General features: G+C 37.3%; 2 protein-coding genes across 3 annotated transcripts in view; one reads left to right on the top strand and one right to left on the bottom strand.

Annotated features, from left to right (window-relative positions):
- OCIAD1 (OCIA domain containing 1) overlaps positions 1 to 11,617 on the bottom strand; it is a 24,146-nt gene extending 12,529 nt beyond the window's left edge. For both annotated transcript variants that reach the window (XM_015597547.2, XM_015597546.2), the window contains exons 1-4: positions 11,535 to 11,617; positions 10,474 to 10,536; positions 9,977 to 10,057; positions 4,412 to 4,465 (exon numbers count right to left, since the gene is read on the bottom strand). In XM_015597547.2, coding sequence (XP_015453033.1) covers positions 4,412 to 4,465; positions 9,977 to 10,057; positions 10,474 to 10,531 — 193 coding nt within the window. In that variant the 5' untranslated portion in view covers positions 10,532 to 10,536; positions 11,535 to 11,617. The remainder of the gene's footprint in view (positions 1 to 4,411; positions 4,466 to 9,976; positions 10,058 to 10,473; positions 10,537 to 11,534) is intronic.
- FRYL (FRY like transcription coactivator) overlaps positions 11,606 to 22,458 on the top strand; it is a 272,059-nt gene continuing 261,206 nt past the window's right edge. The window contains exon 1 of the mRNA XM_025040241.1: positions 11,606 to 11,736. The gene's annotated coding sequence lies outside the window, so the exon portion shown is untranslated. The remainder of the gene's footprint in view (positions 11,737 to 22,458) is intronic.

Below are 22,458 nucleotides of genomic sequence, written 5' to 3'. Positions count from 1 at the left end.
GGGGAGTTGCCTGAGGTAGGAGAAAAATTATGTGCGGTCATGGAAGGGAAGAGAATGTTCCAAAAACTGGTTAAAGTTGTATACTGTCAAGAACAAAACTGTCCATTGAACTTAAGCTAACAAGGAGGATGTGTTAATAAACTTTTAAGAAGTTTTGGGAAATGTTAGAATATATCTATAATCTATGACACAGACTGCGATGAGTTAAAGAAGTACAAAGTAAAGTGCTCATTCTTGAAGTCTGACTTAAAATGCAAGGCAGCTGGAAGAAGCTGGGAAGAGATGTAGAGGAAGATTTTCTTTTTTAAAATTCGCAAATTAGAACAGACCTGAGCATGTTTAAATGTTTTGATAGAAAAGGAACAAGTAGAGACAGAGCAGCTAAGATTATGTTGAGTATGACACTCTGGATAAAAGCATATACAAAATGTTAGGCATTTTGACTAAATGCAAAATGTCTTGGTGGATTCTGAATTCCTTTTTCTGAAGTCTCCCCAATTTTTTTTGAGATTGACTACTCCAGTACAATTTCAACAATAAAAGACCTTAATTCTGGGAGACAGTTATAAGAGTGATATATCACCCAATGTCACTTTTTGTGTGTGTTATTCAAAATTATCTAAGCCCCAACAATAACAAAGTAATTCTGATAAAGTTAAAAAGATGACATGACACGCTCAATAGAATATTATTCTACAAATTAAGTTAAACCATTTTCAACAATTTATCCTTTCTAAAAAATGAAACACTAAATTCCACTGTTAAGGTTCTAGGCTCAGTTACATGGACAACTACAGAGGAAGATGTTGGAACAAACAGTTGCTAGTGGTATGACTTTTGCAAATGAAATCATCTAGGCATAAATTGCCATTGATGACAAGTCTAGTAATCACCAAATGGTGAATTAGAATTCAAGAGGATTCTGGCTACAAGAATAATTTATCTCCTCAGTAACAGAGCCTAATATTTTCAGTAGGCTTCACTGTATCTATATAACAGTACTATCAAGATATATCTGTAACTAGAAAAAGGGAATTTCTGTCTGATTTAATTTCTATTTGGTTCAGTTATGTATATAATTAATTATGTTTAAGAACAAGGCATTCCTAAGCTAGGTGGAAAAAAACAGCAAAGCAGCAGTGGTTTTTATTGCTGAAATACAAGGCCTGACTTACCTATAGAACCTTTGAAATCTCCTACTCTACCTAAACCCAAAAGCTTCAAGTTTACCTTCTATGTAACCTAATCAAAACTACCATTTCTCCCGGTTCTACCTTAGCTATTCAACGGAGTTTTCACTTACCTCCACGATTTTGTCACTCCAGTTATGTCAGTCTCCTGACTGTTCCTCTCAATAGTCATGCTTATTATTTTGATAATCGGGTCCCTCCTTCAATATTCTTCTTTCTCTTCTATTCTAAATCCTGCCCATCTTCAAAATCCACTGCTTTTAAGAACTTTCCTAGATTATAGCAGCCCTGCAGAAATCTTTCTTCTTTGAAGACCTACAGCTTTTGAAGTTTCTACTACATAACTTAGTAGCTTTTTAATTATTTTAATTATATTCTCTATTTGCTTCAAAATTGTGTTCACACTGTTTCTTCAGATGAACTACTGGCAGCTCTTAAATTTCTTTTGCATAATCCCCCCACGCTTAGCTCCAATCATTATTAAATGACTGGATTAAGATAAAGAGCAGTACAATAATAGACACTATAATTTCTCTGTTCCTAACTCCCTGAGCCATTGTTTTTCCTTAAAAGTAATGTGAGAAAAGATCCCGAATTTCCAAAGCCATCCTGAGAAAAAAGAATGAGACTGGAGGCATCACTCTGCCCATCTTCAAATTATACCACAAAGAAACAATAATCCAAACGGCATGGTATTGGCAGAAAAACAGACTCACGGACCAGTGAAACAGAACTGAGAGTCCAAAAGTAAACCCATATTTATATGGGCAAATAATTTTTGATAGCAAAAAACAAAACTCAAAAACCATACAGTGGAGAAAGGAAAGCCTCTTCAATAAATGGTGCTGGGAAAACTGGAAAGCCAACTGCAAAAGAATGACACTAGACTGCTATCACCACACACCAAAATTAACTCAACATGTATTAAGGACCTGATTAAAAGACCTGAAACAATAAAGTGCATAGAAGAAAATATAGAAACTAAACATGGACCTTGGACTTAAAGAAGATTTTATGAATTTGACCTCAAAGGTACGGGGAGTAAAAGCAAAAATAAATGAATGAGACTACATAAAAAGCTTCTGCACAGCAAAAGAAATCATTGACAAGGTAAAGAGACAACCATCTGAATGGGAAAATATATTTGTAAACAACACCTCCGATAAGGGCCTAAGGGCCTAATATCCAAAATATACAAAGAACTCATACAACTCAATAACAACAAAAAAACGATCCAATCAAAAAATGCGCAGAGGCTATGAAAAGACACTTCTCCCTAGAGGACATACAAATGGCCAAGAAATATATGAAAAGATGCTCAACATCGCTAGCTATCAGGGAAATGCAAATCAAAACCACAATGAGATACCATCTCACACATGGTAGAATGGTTATAATCAACAGGACAAGTACTAACAAATGTTGGAGAGGATGTGGAGAAAAAAAAGGAACTCTCATACACAGCTGGTGGGACTGCAAATTGGTACAGTCACTATGAAAAACAGTATAGAAGTTCCTCAAAAAACTAAGAATTGATCTACCATATGATCCAGCAATCCTTCTACTGGGTATTTACCCCAAAGACTTGAAAACTCATATCCAAAAAGATATTTGCACACCGATGTTCACAGCAGTATTCACGGTGGCCAGGACATGGAAGCAACTGAAGTGTCCTACGATAGATGACTGGCTAAAGAAGCTGTGGGACATATATACAATGGAACATTACTCAGCCATAAAAGGGCTGAAATACTGCCTTTTGCGACAACACAGATGGACATTGAGATAATCATACTAAGCAAAATGAGCCAGACAGAAAAGCTTGAAAATCACATGATATCACTTATATGTGGGATATAAACCTAAAAGCACCTAATGAGCAGGACAAACAGACTCATGACATGAACAGACTAGTGGTTACCAGAGAGTAGGGGAGGAGGGAGATAGATGGGGTAAAGGGAGTCAAATGTGTGGTGACAGAAAGAAATTGAACTTTAGGAGGTAAACACACAATGTAAATATATATATGCCTTACTGTTAAAGTGTACACCTGAAACTTACTGGATTTTGTTAACCAATGTCACCAAAAAAACAAATTAAAAAAAGTAGTATGATAAAAGTTTGTTTTACACTATAGAAACAATCCTAGTATATCAAACAACTTAGTCCTAAAATACATTTAAGTGCATATGTATCTTGACTTGTTTCCATTTTTAAGATTCATATCAGAGTAGCACACTGGAATGAGGTTCTTTGGGAGTACTTTAAACAAAATTTTAACCCCTCGAATCCTTCCATTTCCTTCCAAAATTACTTTTCTCAACTAGTGACAATACTATTATCTAAGTACTACATACTGCTAATGTGAAAAAGCTAAAATTTCCTATCATGCTTACATTTTAGGAGCTGGCTAATTAAAAGTACAGGTTTCTAGGATATGTGGAGGCCAGCCTAAGGTCTCTACCCTTTCCCAGGGCACCTTCTCATTTTGAGTAGTTTACAAAGTAAAAGTAATGTGTATTTAGGATGCAGAGACTAACATATTTAATAATTACTCTAAAGTCAATTTTACGCATGACTATACTGTACTATTTAAGCCAACTAAATTTGGGACAAGACAAAGTTGGCTGAGGGAGTCATTCATCTTTCAACCAGTGCATGAGAATCGCCAGGAGTTTGTTAAAATAAATTCCAGCCCCTAATTCTGAGATTCTTATTCTTATTCTCTGGGATGGGGCCCATGAATTTGCATTTCAAACAAAGTGCTAGGTAAGAGTGCAGCAGATGCCCTAACTAGACCAGGTTTGTCTCTCCACTGGCCCTGTAAACCATCCACAGGCTTTTAATTAATATCTTGCTCTTGCAGATTTATCTTGCTACAGTGCAAGATGACATCAAATTCTCGAATGGAGATATATGTGTCAGTGAGTCTATGGAGACATAACTCTTTTGATGTTGAAATTTATCAGTGATAATATTTCATATGATACACTATCATAATTATCTAAAAATAGATAATGGTATATTATCTATTAGAATATAAAATATAAATATGTAAAATATATTCTAACATTTTCCAAAACTTTTTCCACCTAGCTAAGGAATTCCTTGCTCCTACACATAATTATATACATAATTGAACGAGAAAGAAATTAAATCAGGAAAATAACATATAAAAACATGATATCCAAAATGCTAAATAAATTCAGTTAAATATTTACCTTTACTAATTAATCCTTGAGTAATCAACATACTTGTTGCAGCCAAAGGCACAGCTACAGAAGGAAAAAGAACTTGTTAACATCAACAAAAGGAAAGATTTTGTCTCAGTTCATCAGGATAGAAAAACATGTACCAGTAAAATAATCCAGGAAGTATGTTGCACAATTAAGATGTTGGAGATTTTTTTCCATTTTTAAAAGCTGTAGTGTATATAGTCAGTGGAAATACAAAAGCAGCATTTTAAATTTAAGGTAACATTACATAATTTTAAACATAATTCGAGAAGACCTGCTTGCAAAAGTTCTTGGCCGATGTCTGGGAACTTGACTGGTAAACATTGTTCCTTACACTGACATAAAACTTTACCTGAACAAGTGGCTCACTGTGCTTATGCAAATAGTTTTTGCTTAACATCTGCTTTCCTTCTGAGTCCGGAATTTTGTCACCTGCTAGGCTGAGGGTGCCTACATAATCAGCCTCCAATAAAAATTCCAGTGCTGAGTCTCTAATGAGATTCTTTCCTAGATAACACTTCACACGTGAACTCCCAGCTGAAGAAATTTAGCAAGTCCTTTGTGTGTGACTCCACTGGGAGAGGAAACTTAGCGTTTACCTGGTGTCCTCTGGACTTCACCTCATGCTCCTTTCCCTTTGCTCATTTTGCTTGGTATCCTTTCCTATGAACCGTTTAAAATTTAAATAGCTACATGTGGCTGCAATATTGGACAGTGCAGTTCCAAATCAGGGGCTGGGAAATGTTCTATAAAGAGCCAGATGTTAAATATTTCTGGTTTTATGGCTCACGCATTCTCTGTTCCTCTGTTGAGTAATGATATTACTCAAATATCATTTTAAAGCCAAAGCACTGAGACAATACATAAATAAATGAACATAACTGTGTTGCAATAAAATTTTATTTATGGATGCAAAAATATGAATTTAGGCAGTTTAGGCATAGTGAACCACTTATCATTCAGGTAAAGTTTTATATCAGTGTAAGTAACTGTTTACCAGTAATTTTCACATGTGATAAAATATTGTTTTTGATTTGATTCAACCATTTAAAAATCTAAAAACCATCCTTAGCTCAAAGCCACATAAAAACAAATTTAGACCTGAGGCTGTAGTTTGCTCAACCCTGGTCTGGACTAAATATGGACAATTTAAGAATGAAAGTAATTAAGACATTTGAATTATTCAATTTCACAATCAGAATCCATAACTTTGGATTAGGGCATTAATTTTTGTCATCAGACACAATTTGCAGAAACTCTAAGATTTGAATTTTCACTCGACTTACAGATTTTACCTTTGCTGGAAAAATTGTTTCTTTAATGTTGGTTGGTTAAGAATTCTTTCATATATTATTATTAAAGGTTTTTCAAAGGACAAGTCTCTATTAATTATAGCATCAGTACTCTCTGCAATCATTTTTCTCCTTCAGCTTGGTTCAAAGATTGCAACATGTAGCACTGAAGAATCATATAAGGATGAAAGGCAATGAGTTTGTTGGCCATCACTCCAATGGACAATACTTTCACTATTTCAGTTTCTCCTTAGGCCAAGATGGCAAGATACAGAGTAACAGTCTGGTTAAGGATTTTCTAGTACTAGTTCTGCCATTTACCACTATGTCGTAACTTCTTTTCATGCTATAAAGGGTAATGGATTTGAACTAAGGTCTCTTTTCAACTCACGTAGTCTATCACAGATAAAGAGAATGGTAAACTGAAAGGGACTTCAAAGTCTAATATCTAGTATACATTCTAATCAGAGTAAACTGATATCCAAAAAGGACAAGTGATTTGCTCAAAGCAACATAGGTGGTTAATTTGTGGTAGAGCTTAGGTCAAAACCCAAGTCTCCTGACTCCCAGGTCAGTGGCCTTCTCCAGTATACCATGTGACTCCATTTCAGAGTCGGTTAAATAATGTTTCTTTAGGCAAATTGATAACACTGATGACTAAAAGCTATTTTGCATTAAGACCATGGTCCCAATTATATTCAATACAAGTACTCCTCAAATTCCTTTAACTTTTCTCCCCTTACAATAGCAAAGTGTTATTCTAAATTTCTAACTGTTTTCAACTGAAACTGTTATTTCATTATTCACAATGGCACCAACTGCCATTAAATAAAGATAACTTAACATTTATATAATTAAATTGAATTAATCCCCATAACGACCCCCTAAGATAGGTTCATTATTATCCCCATTTTACAGATAAGGAAACTGAGGCAAACAGGCATCAGGATCTTGCCTGAAATCTCACAGCTAATATGTGATGAAGCTGAGATTTGAATACAGACAGTGAGGCCTATTCTCTCTTATCACTCATTATGCTGTCTCATTTGAAAACCAGGAGTATACATGTATGAAATATCATTCACAAAATCTATAAATGATGCATGAAACAAATGTGCATTCATATACTTTTTTCAGTAATTCCAGAGGATGAGAACTACTGTAACATATAATACACATTAAACTGACCCTTTTTATGTAGATTCTTTCATTACCTCTGTTTTGGCACAGATACAACTGGTTTTTTGTCAGTCCATAGGGCCATAATTTTAAGCAACTGGAAATAAGATGCCTTCATAGTTATGCTTTAAGATTAACAGAAAATAGATTTGAGTGGAAACAGTTACCTTACAGAATGGCCTCTAGATCAACAAGTCTAATTTTAAACCAAGATGAAGAGTATTTAATAGACCTAAAAGAATGTGTAAGTTACCTTAGCACTTTTCTACACATTCCTACTTTAATCACCTTTTTAAATCAATAGGCACAAGATGATACTCGCCTAAGAAACATAATTTCATTATCCATTTACATAAATCTTTGTAAACATAACATACTCCATAAATATCCTTATTTGAAGATATAAATGTAAGATGTAATTACATGTTGAATTCCCTATTGTCTGTAGTTACAGCCAAGGTTCTATATATTTTCAGTGCTCGATGGTATTACATTATGTGACACTGAGGTTATATGTTTTAAGAATAATCACTATTTATTAATATATTAATTTTTTGGCTGTTAACTTCCCAGTAATCTAGATTCATTATACAACAAGCTGTTTCAGCCTGTCACTGTTATATGTTTTTTAACTTGTGATTAATCTGTTTTAATACACAGAATTACTTAGGCTTCTATTGTTCATACGCATGTCCTACTTCTAACAGTCACGCATACATGAATACCCTACCTACTGATCATTGCTTTCAATGTACTTTTAGCATAATGCTGTTATAACTATTTAGAATGTTAAACATGTACAGCAGCATAAATTTATCAGCCAGAAATAAATCTAGACACCATAGTATCTATGTGGCCATTAGCCTAATATTACAATGATCCCAAACCCTATCTACCTTTTCTTAACCCTGTTATCAACAGATTTGAAAATAGATCACTATTCTATTTACTCTCTGCAATCTCTGAAGATAAAAATGTGTTGCCAGAGTACAACTGAGTTCTCTGTGAAATTATTCCCAAACTGTGAGTCATGTACAATTTTTAGAAGTCCTTGATCCATGACGACTATGCATCTAAAACAATTATTCTCACCTGGAGATGTGTAGCACCACCAAATTCTCACAAAGGTTCTTTCTAGCTTAAAACTCTGTTAAGTCTGTGAATATCAGACTGAGGAAAAATGTAAAAGATTTTATCAGAGCTCTTATTATCTTCTTAATTGCTCTTTCTTGGTCTTTGTTCATTCTTTAACCAACACTTGTTTCCTTCTCCATGTGTAGTGTACTACCCAAACTGTCATTTATTCCATCATTCGTAAATATTAACCACGTGAAAGTAACCATTACCAATTTTATGCTTTTATTTCCACACTTCATTTCTTGGTGAATTCACAACACACCTAGACCACAATCCTAATTTCTCACATATACCTTTGTTTCTATCTCTAGTTGCTTACAGATCTTCCATCATCAGATCCTTTACCATGAACTCAAAATGTCCAAAATAAACTTGTTTCCCTCTTCGAACAAGAACACCTTCAAACTATACCTTTTAATTAGTAATGTTATTGTTAGTCTCCTAAGCTGGGTATTCTTGAAGTTAATATTTCCTTCATTCCTTAAGTTAATCTATTTAAAAATCCTGTTATGCACCCTTTAAAAAATCTTTCATTCCCATCCTATCTCGTATAGTCCAAAAGACACTACAATCAACTACATGTCCTCAATGACTGATGCCTGAATGACTGCCAAAAATTCATGACAGACTTCACCAAGTACAATTTCTCACCCTTTTAACCCGTCCTGCACACTGCTAATCTTCCTAAAAAAAAAAAAAATACATGTATATATACATGCAGTTCAACTTTATAACAATTATAAGTAAACTTGTTAAGTTTTTCTGGACAAAAAATACATGTGTATATACACACATACATACATACACACACACACACACACACACACACACAATCATCCCCTTGGCCCAAGAACCTAAAATATATAACAAATCAAACCTTTAATTCCTTGGTGTTATGTTTATTTTCCAGCACCCAAAAAAACCCTAATTATTGCAAACTCGACTCTAGAAGAGATCAAGTTACTGCAGACTCTGCCTTTGCTCACTATTCCTTTCATCTAAATGTTCCACCACCACTTTTCTTCATTCACCTAAAGTCCTATTAGTTGCCAAGTCTCCATGGTATAATACTGCCTTTAACTAAATACAATTTATCTCTTTTTAAAATTCCTATTCTTTCTCAAAGTGTTTCATGAGTTACCTTTGTCTCAACTACACCACAAAACCACTTTAGGACTAAGACTGTGTGTCATAAAACTTATCTTCCAAGCATAGTACCTTATACACTGTAAGCATAAACACCAGTCCGACTGATGAAAACGTACAGCCTCTTTAATTACTTAAGTCACACCTCCCTTTTTAAAAATTCTGTACTGCCTTTTTGTTAGAATTACCTTATCTGAAAGGACTGCAATGACCAAGTGGAGTAACACTAGGGTTCTGTTCAAAAGTAAGATAATGTTTTATGTTTCTTTCAACAGTCTCTGTTCTTAAAAAATGAAATCTTCATGTATAAGATCTTTAGTCAGAAATTAAAAGCTGGCAGTGTAATAACAGTTCAAAATGATACAATGGGAACTAACCATATTTTATCATGTAATGGTTAAAAGGTGAGTTAAAATCATGAGGTTCAGTTTCAGGGAGACTTGGCTTCAAAGTTCAGATATCATGACTAATCAGCTGTGTAACACTAGATAACTCATTTCACATCTCTAAACCTCAATTTCTTCATCTGTAAAGGTAAAAGTTATGAACCTTATGAGATTGTTTTTTAGATAATCCATGTACATTCAGTAAATGCTATTACTATCGCCAACAGAAATATTTCACACTCCTGAAAAAAGTTCTAGATATTACTTTAAAATGCGTACAATTCTATTTCCTTAAGTAACCTCTATTAGTAATATTCACTACAACAAAAGTATGCCTATTTTTCTATATGAAGTCATTAAAATTTGGGGTACTGAAGGTCATATTTTGTTGATTAGAAAATTTAACTTACATCTGAACCAAAAACTTTCATCATTGCATTCTGCGAAGACTCTTCTTTCTTCCTCTGTTGGAATGTAATCAGCCCCTATGTCTTTTTACCAAGGAAATTCGACAAACATTAAAACATGGAACAACTAAGTCTAAAAAATTACCCCAGTCTATACATTAACAAAGTACTGCCATTTAAAAAAAAATGAAGTAATAAGTGACTTGTAAACTTTTAACAAACTTTGACTTCAAACAGAAGTTAATGCTACCATCTGCTAGTTAGGACTTACTACACAATGTGCTATATGCCTGGTGCAAAATGAACATTTGGGACCCCTTGTTCAAATTATTAAGCATTTCAGGATGGCAACAGAAGATTATTTAAAACAAGTGTGGATCCCTGTATGACTCTGCAGGTCACACACCTATGAAGCCAGCTCAGCTGCTACGCTGTTATTCAAGGCAGTAAAAATTTCTCTACACAGAAAGGGCTTCTAATTATAAATAATTGATAGTTACGGGGAATTGGTCTTGCAACTTCAGCATTCGGCTCTCGAAAATCAGCCCTCCCATTCATCTTTCCTGCATTGAAAAAATTTATATTAAATATTAGAAACAATTATAAAATAGGTTGAAGTCAGAACACAGTACAGTAAAATTACTAGTCTACATGTCAATCAACAACTATTTCTTAAACACTACTACATCTGAAGTACGTGATGTAATAAAAAATTATCTAAATAAAAGTCACAGACCTATTAATTTAGAAATAACTATTCATCTTAGGTTCCTTAACTGAAAAAGAACAATAGATGTTTTATTAGTATTTATCAACTGAGTCTATCATTAACGTATAAAAGGATATCATATACTTTTCCTTCTGAAGCTGCTTTACTTCACATTATCCTACAAAGCAGTAATCCCCCCAAAATGGAGTAACAATAACGTCATATCCTTCTCCCAGTGGTGTAAAGATAACAGCAAATTCTATATCCTCCAAACTTTCCTCCCTCCTCAAATAGATTCATAATAAATGACATACAAAAAAACGCATAGCATTTCAAGAACATACACTTTGCTTTTAATCCACGCCTCGGGACTTAAACAGATCAACAGATTAGATAATTGTGCATTTAACAGAATGTTCACATAGATCATGATTCTTCTCATCTTAAAAACAATTTATATGAAAACGGTTAACGGCATACGTGATGAGAATAGGAATTAGGGCCTTCCATAATTAGCGTATTCAATTAGCTATCGCTAAGGACCTAGGACATGCCAATCCCTTAGCTATGAAAAAGGAACAAAAAGGGCAAGATGAATTCACGGACGACGTAGCTTGCTGAAAAAACTACTTATATCCTAAAACCGTAAGAGAAATGAAACCCTCTTTAAGATTTCCTAAACAGCATCCTAAACAGCTGATTTTCGAGAGCATCCTACCTAGAAACCCTGGAAAGAGAGAGTCAAGGCCGACACGGCCACTTCGGACATTAATCTCTTAAAACCCAAAGGAAAAAAACTGAATTGAACCCATGTAGTTCAACCATGGTCGATTCCTGCACTTCATCCCCCACCTACTGTATCTGCGTCTCCACCTGCAACTCCCACAAACACATCCGTCACCGTGACTTTGTCCCAACCCCACCCCCAGAAGCATTCCCTCTCCATCCCCGGTCACCCGCACGCAGGAGCCCGAGACCCCAGGCGCGATCGGCCCACCCTCACAGGGGAGAAAATGGCGGAAGGCGAAAGGTAGCGGCTGGCCGCGCTGAGGCGGTGAGTGGGTAGGTGGGGGGCGGGACGGGGCTCTCTGCGTCACCTAACCCACCTCAGACAACAGCGACGAGCGACGGCGCGGCAAGCCCGGGCAATCAGGGGCTGAAGGCCCAGAGGGAACCGGAGAGGGAGGTCCCGAAAGGGGGAAAGCAAGCCGAAATCGGGAGGCCCGCGGGACCGCACAGGAGCTGGGGGTGGGGAGCCGACAGCAACTGGGCAACCAAGAAGTCACCCAGATACGGGCCCTAAATGACCGCAACCCGGAAACACTAGCGAAGGAAATGACGTCAGAACTCCCCGCGGCGTCTAAGGCGAGCCATCCCGAGTAGACGCCTGCGCCTGCGCCTCCGTCTCCCTCTCTGCGGCCCTTGTTCCTGCGCCCCCAGGCCGCGGCGCTCACGAGCTGCCGGGAAGGGGAGCCCCGTCTTGTTCCCCCCAACTCCTGCTCCGGCCCCTTTGTCGCGCTGGAAGGCTTGGCTTCAGGCGGTTGTGACGCTCCGTTCCGGTCTTCTAGTAAACCAGCTGGCAGGAAAGTTCTGGAACCCCTTTTCTCCCTGTTGAGAGTTATCGACTTTTCTTAGATGTCTGTTTTTAGGCTTTAAGTAATTAATTTTATTCTTTGAGCCTCTATGCTAAGAGGTATAAACTAACTATCAAGCATGCGCACCTGGCTATCTGTTAGACTTAAGTTTAGCTTCTGACTAGTTCTAGAACCTCGGTCTTGGTGCATTACCTATCTGAGCCTCAGATTTTTCTCATCTGAAAAATGGAATTAACGCTTACCTCTTAAGGTTGTTAAGATTAAAGCAACACACCTAACAGGCTTAAGGACTCAAATGTTGTCTATTGGAAGAATTTATATTTGAATGAGGGGCTTGTGACTTCTGTTCATCACACATCATGCTGCCACACATCTAGTCATCATTCATTTATTCGTTCTACAAGTATTGACTGAGTGTCTACTATGAGCCAGATACTGAAAGTTATTGGTGAACAATCAGCCCTACCCATTTGTTTCATCAACTCCTAAAACCCCCCTCATTTCTTATCTCAGATCCCCGCCACTATCCTTATTTCATCGTTATCACTGCCCCTAGTGCTGCCCCAAATTTATTCTCCCACAGAGATGTTTAAGAGAGACAGCCTATAGTGATCCATGTAAAACACAAATCCAGTCCTGTGGTTCTTTCCATAGAGCATTTTGATTATTTCCATCATGCACAGAATATAAGGCCCTTCATGGCTTGGCCTCTGTCCTCTTGAGCCTCACTTTCTTCTATTGTAGTGTTCACCAATAAGAAGAAACAGCCTGTTTGTAGTGTCCTGCCTCCCTGCTCCCAACCTCTTCCCTGCCTGTCAATTCTATTGTTATTCAAAATCTTGCTTTTACATTACCTCCTTTGAGAAGCCTTCCCTGAATTACTTGCCAGAGAATTAACAACTCCTTAGCATTTCTTTTTACATACTAATGTTCCTACAGTATTGTTCTGCACTCTATGGTTATCTTTTTGTCGGCCTGTTACAGAGCTCCTTTAGGACAGAGACCTTGACTTATAAATCTTTACACTCCCAAATATATCCTAAGATAATCAATGTTAGTAATTAAGATTCATTTTGATCCTGAGACATGCTAAGCTGGTTCTGGGCTCAGGGCCTTTGCAATTATGTCTTTGAGAACACTGTTCCTTTAGATGTTCACGTAGCTTCTTGTGTCAGGTTGCAGCTAATGTCACCTGAGGCAGCCTGTCAAAGAGGCCTTCCCTGATCACCCAATTAAAATAGCACCCCAGTCACTCTCCATGTTACCTCATTTCTTTTCATAGCACTTATCATGATCTAAAACAATTGTTTGATTGTCTCTCTATCTCCACTCACAGAAATAAAAGATCAATGAGAATAGAAGTCTGTCATGCATCAAATAATTAGCACATAGTGATGCAGAACAGGGCAAATTCCCTCAAAGCGGGGGAGACGAAGCCCTGCACTAAGAAGAGGGTTCTTGGCGGAGAGTGTAGAAAGAATTCTAACATACACACCAAAGTTAGAGTCACAAGGAAAATTTATTGGAGAAGTGGTAACACTACTCCATAGAGCATGGTCTCCCATCTGAAGCAGAGAGTGAGAGAGCTAAGAGAGACTCAGAGGGTCAGAGACAAAGTAAAGGCACTGGGAAGGACCCCCCCCCCACCCCCAGTGTTCTTCAGAGAATTCAGTTTATATGTCATTCTTTAGTTCCTGTGAGTTACAGTTTAAAGACTTGGTTTACCCATTTCCTTTGATATGGACATACAGTGAGGAAGGGGAAGAGAAAGAGTATGTAGCATGAAAAGATAAGACTATGCAGCTGTGAGAGGCCTGCTGGCAGTTCCCAGCCTTTAATCCATAGGCTCTCTGGTTTTAGCCATAAGGAATGAATGATTTTTATTTTGTGTAGAACACCACTTAAAAATGCTATTTTCCTGTTTTCCCTTCCCAGTGTGGAGAAATGGGTTGTTAGCAATCCCAGCAGAAATCTTCCTTTGTTCTGCAGGTGTCCTCATGGTCTGGCTGCAGGGCCGATGAGCATATTGCAGTCTGTGATTGTAGCTTGATTTAACACTTTAGTTCTCTTGCCTTCTCCCTACATTAATAGTATGAAATCAATAAATATCTCTTAAATGAATTTCTCGAGTACATTTTTATAAGAGAAGAACCAAATATGAGAAAATTAGAAGACATCCTGGATGAGCTTTATGCTAAAGCAAAGTCTGTTCTTTGCTTTCTGACTAGGTTGTAAGATTTATCATGTTATTTACATTTACTGAGCCAGCCTATTACGTGGCACGTGGCTGTGGGTATTGATGAGTATATTTTATGTTGCCCACCTATTTCTCAACAATCAAATCAATTAATAATTGGATTTATACTGATAAAAGGGTACGGTGCTCTTTCGGTGGGAACAAATAATATTCTAAACATTCAAGGTAAACTGTCATTTTCTGTGCTGACATTTAGAGGTATTGAGTCCATTGGTAATTTGGGCAATGCAACAATCAAAGAATTCAAACATAAATTGGTAAGATCCAAACTGGAAGTTGATTCACATTTGATAGAGGCTACTGGATTTATTAGCCAACTTAGACCCTTGGTTCTTTAATCTTGAACTGTGAGATCACCAGAAATCAATCTACTTAAATTAAATTAAATCAACTTCAAAATACCTCCACTGAATTAAGATCTAATGAAATGTCACCATAAGAAATGTTACATATAACTTTTAAAAAGTTAATTATAAAGGAATTGCTTAGGGTACTTTTTAATTCAGATAAATGAAGCCCATTTAATAAATTCCTCAATTTCAGTGTCAAGAAGATTTGTCTTTTCAGATGAACTCTTGAACTTCTAATCAATTATTATTCAGCATATTTCCATTTATGCTCCCTGAGAGTAGAGATTGTATCTTATTCTTAGTGTTCAACACATACTTATCACTCAAAATGTAATGTCATTGAAGCCAAGGGAAGAGAAAGTTCCAAGAAGGAAGGAACAGTCAATCATGTCAAATGCCAATAAGGACTGAGAACTATCCATTAAATATAGCAAGGTTATTTATAACTAGCAAAAATAGTTTCATTAAAGTCTAGATTACAATAGGATGAAAAAAGAGCGATTGGGAATAGTGTGTAGACTTTTCCAAAAGCTTAGCTGTTTGGTGAAAGGAAGACAGAACGGTAGCTGAGGGGAAAATAAAGAATGGATGGGGGGTTAGTTTTGTAAATTAAAAGGGAAAGAACTAGTAAGGAGAAGAGTTGAAAATATGGGAGTGAGAAGTGATAATTAATAGCATAAGGCACATTTCCTAACTGGTGTTCCATGAATGTATAACAAGCATTGATCCACTCAGCCTTTGAGATTAGATGTGGCAGAGCCCCTGAGTCAGTTATCTGCTGCCTGAGCAACCTTCGTAGCTAGTAGGGACTAAAGCTTAATGGCATGCCTGTATACCTCATGGGTGATGCCAGCAATGGGCAACATTCAGCTTTTCTCCACCTATGTCAGAAAATTCAGCCCAAGGGCACTTTGCTGCCCATTGTGAGTAAAAAAACATTGGAGTTGCCGGAAATATTTATGTTCTAGATGCCCAGGGAGCATAGTGGGTGCAGCTGGTGGGGTGGAGATAGAAGGAGACAAGACAGGGGATCCTAGTGGGTGCAGCTTTAGAGAGTAGCCTCAGGGAACAGCCCTAAATCTCAGTCTTCGTGTTAATTAGACACATCTGGCCATTTTTAGTGAGATGTCCACTTCTGAACTTAGGCTTGAACATACTTTCCTGGTGCACATTTTGTGCTTGGTTTCTTTTTAATGGCAGAAGAGAGAAAGAGAAGCATCAATAAAATTAGAGGCTTATGTGTCTGTATTAATATGACCCTAAGAACAGAGAGTTGATTGGTGTCTCTGAGATCCTAAATCATATAAAGTTATAAGAAGGCACCTAGCACAGGGTCCAGCACTTAGTTTACAAGCAATAAATGTGAGGTTTACAATTTTTTTTCTTGAAGATCTGAAATACTAGAAAGGAATTTGAAAAAAAAAGTGATGGGGTAAGCATAGAGGTGGTATAGCCTAGACTGTAAATTCCTGATTAACTATTGCAAATAGTTGTCCAACTTTCTAATTAAAATTTAAAACAATTTGTAAGGTCAATATAGGGCTTCCAATGATGAAATAGTCGTACTAATCAATGTTGTTTGGTGGCCGATAAATCCCGATTACGTTATTTCTTTGTTCTTTCATTAATCTCGGCTCTATCTCCAGTATCTTGAGTTGTGTTCAACCATGAATCTACCTACTTTGTTGTAACTGCAAAAAGTCAGTTCTTTGTCAAAGGTTAGAAAAGTTTTTCCACATCTAGGTGACTCTTTTGCGGAGAAGCTTTTTACTACAATGAATATTTGAAAACGAAGACTTTCTTAATAGCCATCCCTGCTTTTCTTTCTTATATAAGTTTCATTTGCAGGCAGAATGGTGGGTTGAGGGTGTCCTCCACAGGAGGTGACCCTTGCTACAGGGCTCCTCATGCTGTCAATCAACCAGAGAGCCATCTGTCCCACTTTAGATTTCAGAAGCCATCTTGCACATCTGCTGTGCCTTTTCTATTGTCACTTATAAAACCCACTAAAAGCTGTTAGATGAATTAGGGAAACCAGAGTGCAGCTGCATGTAGCTGATTTTGAATTTTTGCAGCTGGGTCTTGCACATCAATCTCAGTTTTGAAATTATTTTTTATGAGATTAGAACTACAAAGTGAATAATTCATTTTATAATAATAACTCCTAAGACAGTGGGCCTTAAAATTCTATTCTCTGAAAGTTTAAAAACTATATATTTTAACAACTCCCACCAAATGTTTAAAATTCAAGCCAAGAAAAGGTAATTAATAATACCTAACATTGCTGTGTACTTACTACGAGTCAAACCCTAGTCTAAACATTTTAGTACAATATTGTATGAAAGCCTCACCACAATCCTATATGTAGTAACTACTATTCTTATCCTCACTTTACAGGTGAAAGATTTGAGGCACAGGGAGATTGAGTTCTTATTCAAGTTCTCATAGCTAATAAATGATAGAGCCAGGATTTGAATCTAGCCCATGCTCTACAACAGTGCCACTCCAACTTTAAAGTGCTTATGACTCTCACCTGGGAAATTTGCTTAAAAAGCTGATTCTGATGAAGTGGTCTGATGTGGGAACTGAAATTCAGCATGCGTAACAAACTCCCAGGTGAAGCCAAGGCTGCTGGTCTTGGAATCGCCTTTGAATAGCAAGTGTCCGCCACATACTGGTTCTCAACTTGATTACATATTAGAATCACCTGGACAGATTCCTAAAAATAATGAGACCCAAGTCCCACCCCAAACTAATTTAAGAAGAGTCTTTGGGTGTGGGATCTAGGCAGGGAGGAAACTAGGCATGAGGATGGAGTATTAATGGTGTCTAAAGTTAATTTTAAAAGAGGGCAGTGTTGATAGTGGGCCATCAACCAAAGAATGTGATTAGTCTAATTCTGTATATCTATGTTCTAATTATTAAAAAGCCACAATTTGAAATGACTTTTTAAACATCCTCTGTAAATCTAAAGATAAAAGTAGAGTTTTTCTGAGTGGAGAAAGCTAAAGAAAGAAAATTGTAAAAGTAATTTAGGGAAAGGATGAAAACCAACAAAGTATAAATTCTATTCCCAAAGTTGACAAAGTAATTGTTCTAATGAAAGCAATAAAAATTGATTACTTTCTTTTAAATGTTTTCCCAAATTAAATGACAGGTGTTCAAACCAGACATGAAACTGTGAATGAATAAAGTGTGGGTGGTTCTAATTTTAGAAGATTGGGATATTGTCTTTTGTAGAGATCATTAATTTATAAAAACAGCATAAAATGTATATATCCACATACCTACATAATAAAAAAATAAAATTACTCATCACTTAAAATTAAATGATATAATTTTCTTCTAAATAACTGCAAATTAAACATATATGGATATTTAGATAAATTTGAATAAAAGAGACAAGAGATTTCTGATAAATCTCATATGAAATGTCTTCAAATCTGAAATAACAAGTACCAGTATTAGCCATATGAGGATTTAAATTGTTTACTATCTATATAATCCCCGTGTAACAAATTACCCTCCATTAGCTATCCATTGCTATCCATTGCCATGTAACAAATTACCCTCAGATCTAGCAGCTTAAAACAATATATATTTATTGCCTTATGGTTTTTGTGGATCAGGAATGTGGGAATGCATTAGCAGTGTGCTTGTGGCTCGGAGTCTCTTATGAAGCTCTGGGCAAGATGCAGGCTGGGGTTAGAATTATTTGAAGCCTTAACTTGGGGCTGGAGACTCCATTTCCAAGACAGTTTACCACACAGTTGCTGGCAAGGGCTTCAGTTCCTCTCCGTAGGGCTGCTTGTGTGTCCTCATGATCAGACAACTGGCTTCTGCTGAGCGATTTTCCAAGGATGAAAGAGCAGGAAGCTGCCATGCCTTTAATGACCTAGTATGAGAGGCCACCACGGTCACTTACTCCATATTTTTTTGTTAGAAGCAAGTCATTATGTGCAGCCCACACTCAAGGGGTGGGGAAATGAAGCTCTCCACCTCCTGAAGGAAAGAGTATCGTAGGCTTTGTGGACGTGTTTTTAATTCACCACAGTCCCCGTCAGGTAGAACTACAGCTTGATATCAGAGTTGTCAAGTAGATGATTATGTGTGTTTCTGGAAAAGGTCATCTACTTTCATATATCCATGTCTCACTTCCTATTCATTTCTCAAACTGTCTTTTACCCTCACTTTTCTTTTGAACCTCTTTCCAGTGGTCACTAATGATCTTAGTTACTAATTAAATTGGATACCTTTCACATCTTATTTTTATATCGTTGCAACATTTGATACTATTAATCATTCCCATCATGAAATTATCTTTATTTTAGCTTCTGATACAATACTGTTTCCCAGTTTTCTGTTGTGGTGTATTCATACAGTGGTTTCTCAACCCTGGCTACACAACACAACTTTCTAATTTTTTTCCAGTCTTTTACACAAAAAGTAAAGATCTCATTGTTATTTTTATTTGCATTTCACTAACATTTTGAAGTAAAGTCCTCTAGGAAAGTTAAGCATGGTGTATTAGTTTCCTAAGGATCCCATAACAAAGTACCGAAGATTGGGTGGCTTAAAAGCAGAAATTTATTATTTTACAGTTTTAGTGACTAGAAGTCTGAAATCGAGGTGTCATCAGGGTCATCCCCTCTCTTATGGCTCTAGAGAAGAATCCTTCCTTGCTTGTTAATGCTTCTGGTGTTTGCCGGAAATCCTTGGTGTTCCTTAGCTTGTTGATGCATCACTCCAGTCACACGTCCATCTTCTCCCTGTGTCTCCATGTGGTCTCCCTCTGTGTGTCATACTCTGTGTCCAAATTTTCCCTTTCTGTAAGGATATCAGTCATACTGGATTAGGGTCCACCTTAATGACCTCATTTTAACTTGATTACCCTGAAAAGACCCTATTTTCAAATAAGATCACATTCTGAGGTATTGGGGATTAGGACTGGTTAGGGATACACAAATCAACCCATAACTCATGGTATTTTTGTTTCCATAGAAAGCAATGCTAATTAATGAGAAGGCTATGATATATTATGTAACAAATATGAAATCAGTTGAATACTAAAGACACAAATTTTTTAAAAATCAGACAATATAAGTATAAAATATATTAGTTTTGACTATTTGTTAAGAATAGCTGAGACGATAGTTAAACAATTCACTATCCAAATATCAAGTTAAAAACTATCACACACGGTGAGACAAATCTATGTGTTACCATAACAAACATTTACTGTTGCACCTGCCCCGCCTCCTTTCTTCCTTGTTTTGGTAGCAGTGCCTGATTTTGTTTTGTGAAAATAAGTGTTACTCATATTCAGTTAGTGTGGTGTGGTTGGAAGTGATTCTACCCCTTACTTCTAGCTATGGGCCCTGACGCAAGCGGGACTGATGATTGTCTACTCTGGGATTTTGGCTGAAAGTATTAGGAAAGAGGTGCACTCCCTCCAAGCCACTGCTAAACTGCTGGTGCCCATATAAGAAGGAAACCACTGTAGAGGAAGGCAAAGACCAGAGCTGGGGATGAGAGAAAGAGAGAGAGAGATTGAGGATTTCTTGATGCTATCTTTAGAGTATTTAGATCCAGCAGCACAGGAGATATAGATCTGGACTTTGCAGTTATATGAGCAAAAAGGAAATCCCTTTTTATCTAATTGGTTCGAATTGGTATCTAATTCTTGCTCTGGAAATAGTCCTGATTAACACATGGACTGACATGGAAAGACATCCATGGAATCCTGCGAAGACAAAAAAAATGCAAGATTCAAAACATAGGATGATTTTATTTTTGAAAAAAAATAAATTAGAAATAAGGAAAACAGTCCTAGGGAATTATGCAGAGGGAATTTTAATTTCTATATGATATATTTCCTCATTTAAAAAAATTCTGGGTTCTGAGAAAAAGTGGCGTAGATGATAGAGGCTTAGTTCATCTCTCTTGCGACCAAATCAAAGTCGTAATCAAAACACAGAGCAAACAGCAAGCAAAGTTGCCTGGGATCCAGATGAACAGAAGCACTACAACTAGGGAGAGAATTAATCAACCTGCAACAGTCGAAGGTAGGAGGGGGCGAAGACACAAGGCTGCCCACTCCCTAGTGGCTGAATGGGACAGAGGCTATGGCAGTGGCAGCCAGCATCTGCAGACGACTTTTAAATGGGCCATGTCCACAAGCGGGCTTTCGTGGTGACGGACCTGCTTGCTCTGAGCACCAGTGCTGGGCAGGCTGCACGTGGGGCACCAGGGACTTAAAAGGAGACACTGAATTGTCGAAGTGAGGGCTGGAGGCGAGGATCTCTCCTGGGCGGAAGTGCTGGTGGTATCCATTGTTCCTCTGTTGAGCCCTCCCCACTCCCAGTGTGTGCAGACGTCCTGGAACTGGATAACAGAGGTCACTCTGCCCGGAGGATTCGTCTACTTCCCTCAACTCATGGCCCCACCCAAGCCACATCCATTTGTGTCCTCGATGAGTTTGGTATTCCTTGCTGAGCAGAGCCAAGATTAACACTGGTGACAGCTGGCCTTGGCTTCTGGCATGGACTCTTCTGGACTCTTGAGGCAACTATGAGCACAGCATCTGTGGATTGCTTGCTGAATCTTAACAGGTGGCCCTGGAAAGGCACAGGCTGGTGCTAAACTTGGCCTGCAGCTGCACCCCTCTCAGGACTGTGCCACTGGACACCTACCACACAAAGCCACGCTGATAAGACCAGGAGACTTAGGAGCTTTGCTTAGTACATAGAAACAGGCATAGAAAGGCAGCCAAAATGGGAAGACAAAGAAGCAGAAATCATATGAGAACAGAACAGAGATCCAGGAATAATGGAGTCAAGCAATCTAAAAGATGCAGAGTTCAAAACACTAGTTATAAAGATGCTCAATGAACTTAGGGTAAGTGTAAATGAATTAAGTGAGAACTTTAACAAAGAGATAATAAACACAAAAGTGGAAATGGAAATCATAACAGGGAACCAATCAGAAATGAAGAACACAATATCTGAGATGAAGAGTATATTAGAGTGAATAAACAGCATAGATAAAGAAGAGGATCGAACCACCGATATAGAGGATGGGAAAGCTAAGGACACTCAATCAGAACAGCAAGAAAAAAGAAGCTAATGATATAATAATAATTTAAGGAGTCTATGGGACACAAATGTAAAAATATGCATGTCAGTACCTGAAAGAAAACAAGATGTTGAAGAGCTATTTGAAAAAATAATGATGGAAAACTTTCCTAACCTGGTGAAGGAAAGAGACACACAACCCCAAGAAGCTCAGAGAGTCCCAAGAAAGAGGAACCCAAACAGTCCCAGACCAAGACACATCGTAATTAAAATGCCAAAGGTTAAATACAAAGAGGAAATCTTAAAAGCAGCAAGAGAAAAACAGTTAGTTACTTACAAGGGAGCATCCATAATATTGGCAGCTGATTTCTCAAAAGAAACTATGTAGGACAGAGGGGCTTGGCACAAAATATTCAACATGATGAAAACCCAGGATCTACAACCAAGAATGCTTTATCCAGCAAAGCTATCATTTAGAGTTGAAGGACAGATAAAGAGCTT

Source organism: Pteropus alecto, unplaced genomic scaffold, assembly GCF_000325575.1.
Source record: "Pteropus alecto unplaced genomic scaffold, ASM32557v1 scaffold57, whole genome shotgun sequence".
NCBI classification, from domain to species: Eukaryota; Metazoa; Chordata; class Mammalia; order Chiroptera; family Pteropodidae; genus Pteropus; species Pteropus alecto.
Note: the sequence above shows the minus strand (reverse complement) of the source record. Positions and strands in the feature narration are given on the sequence as shown.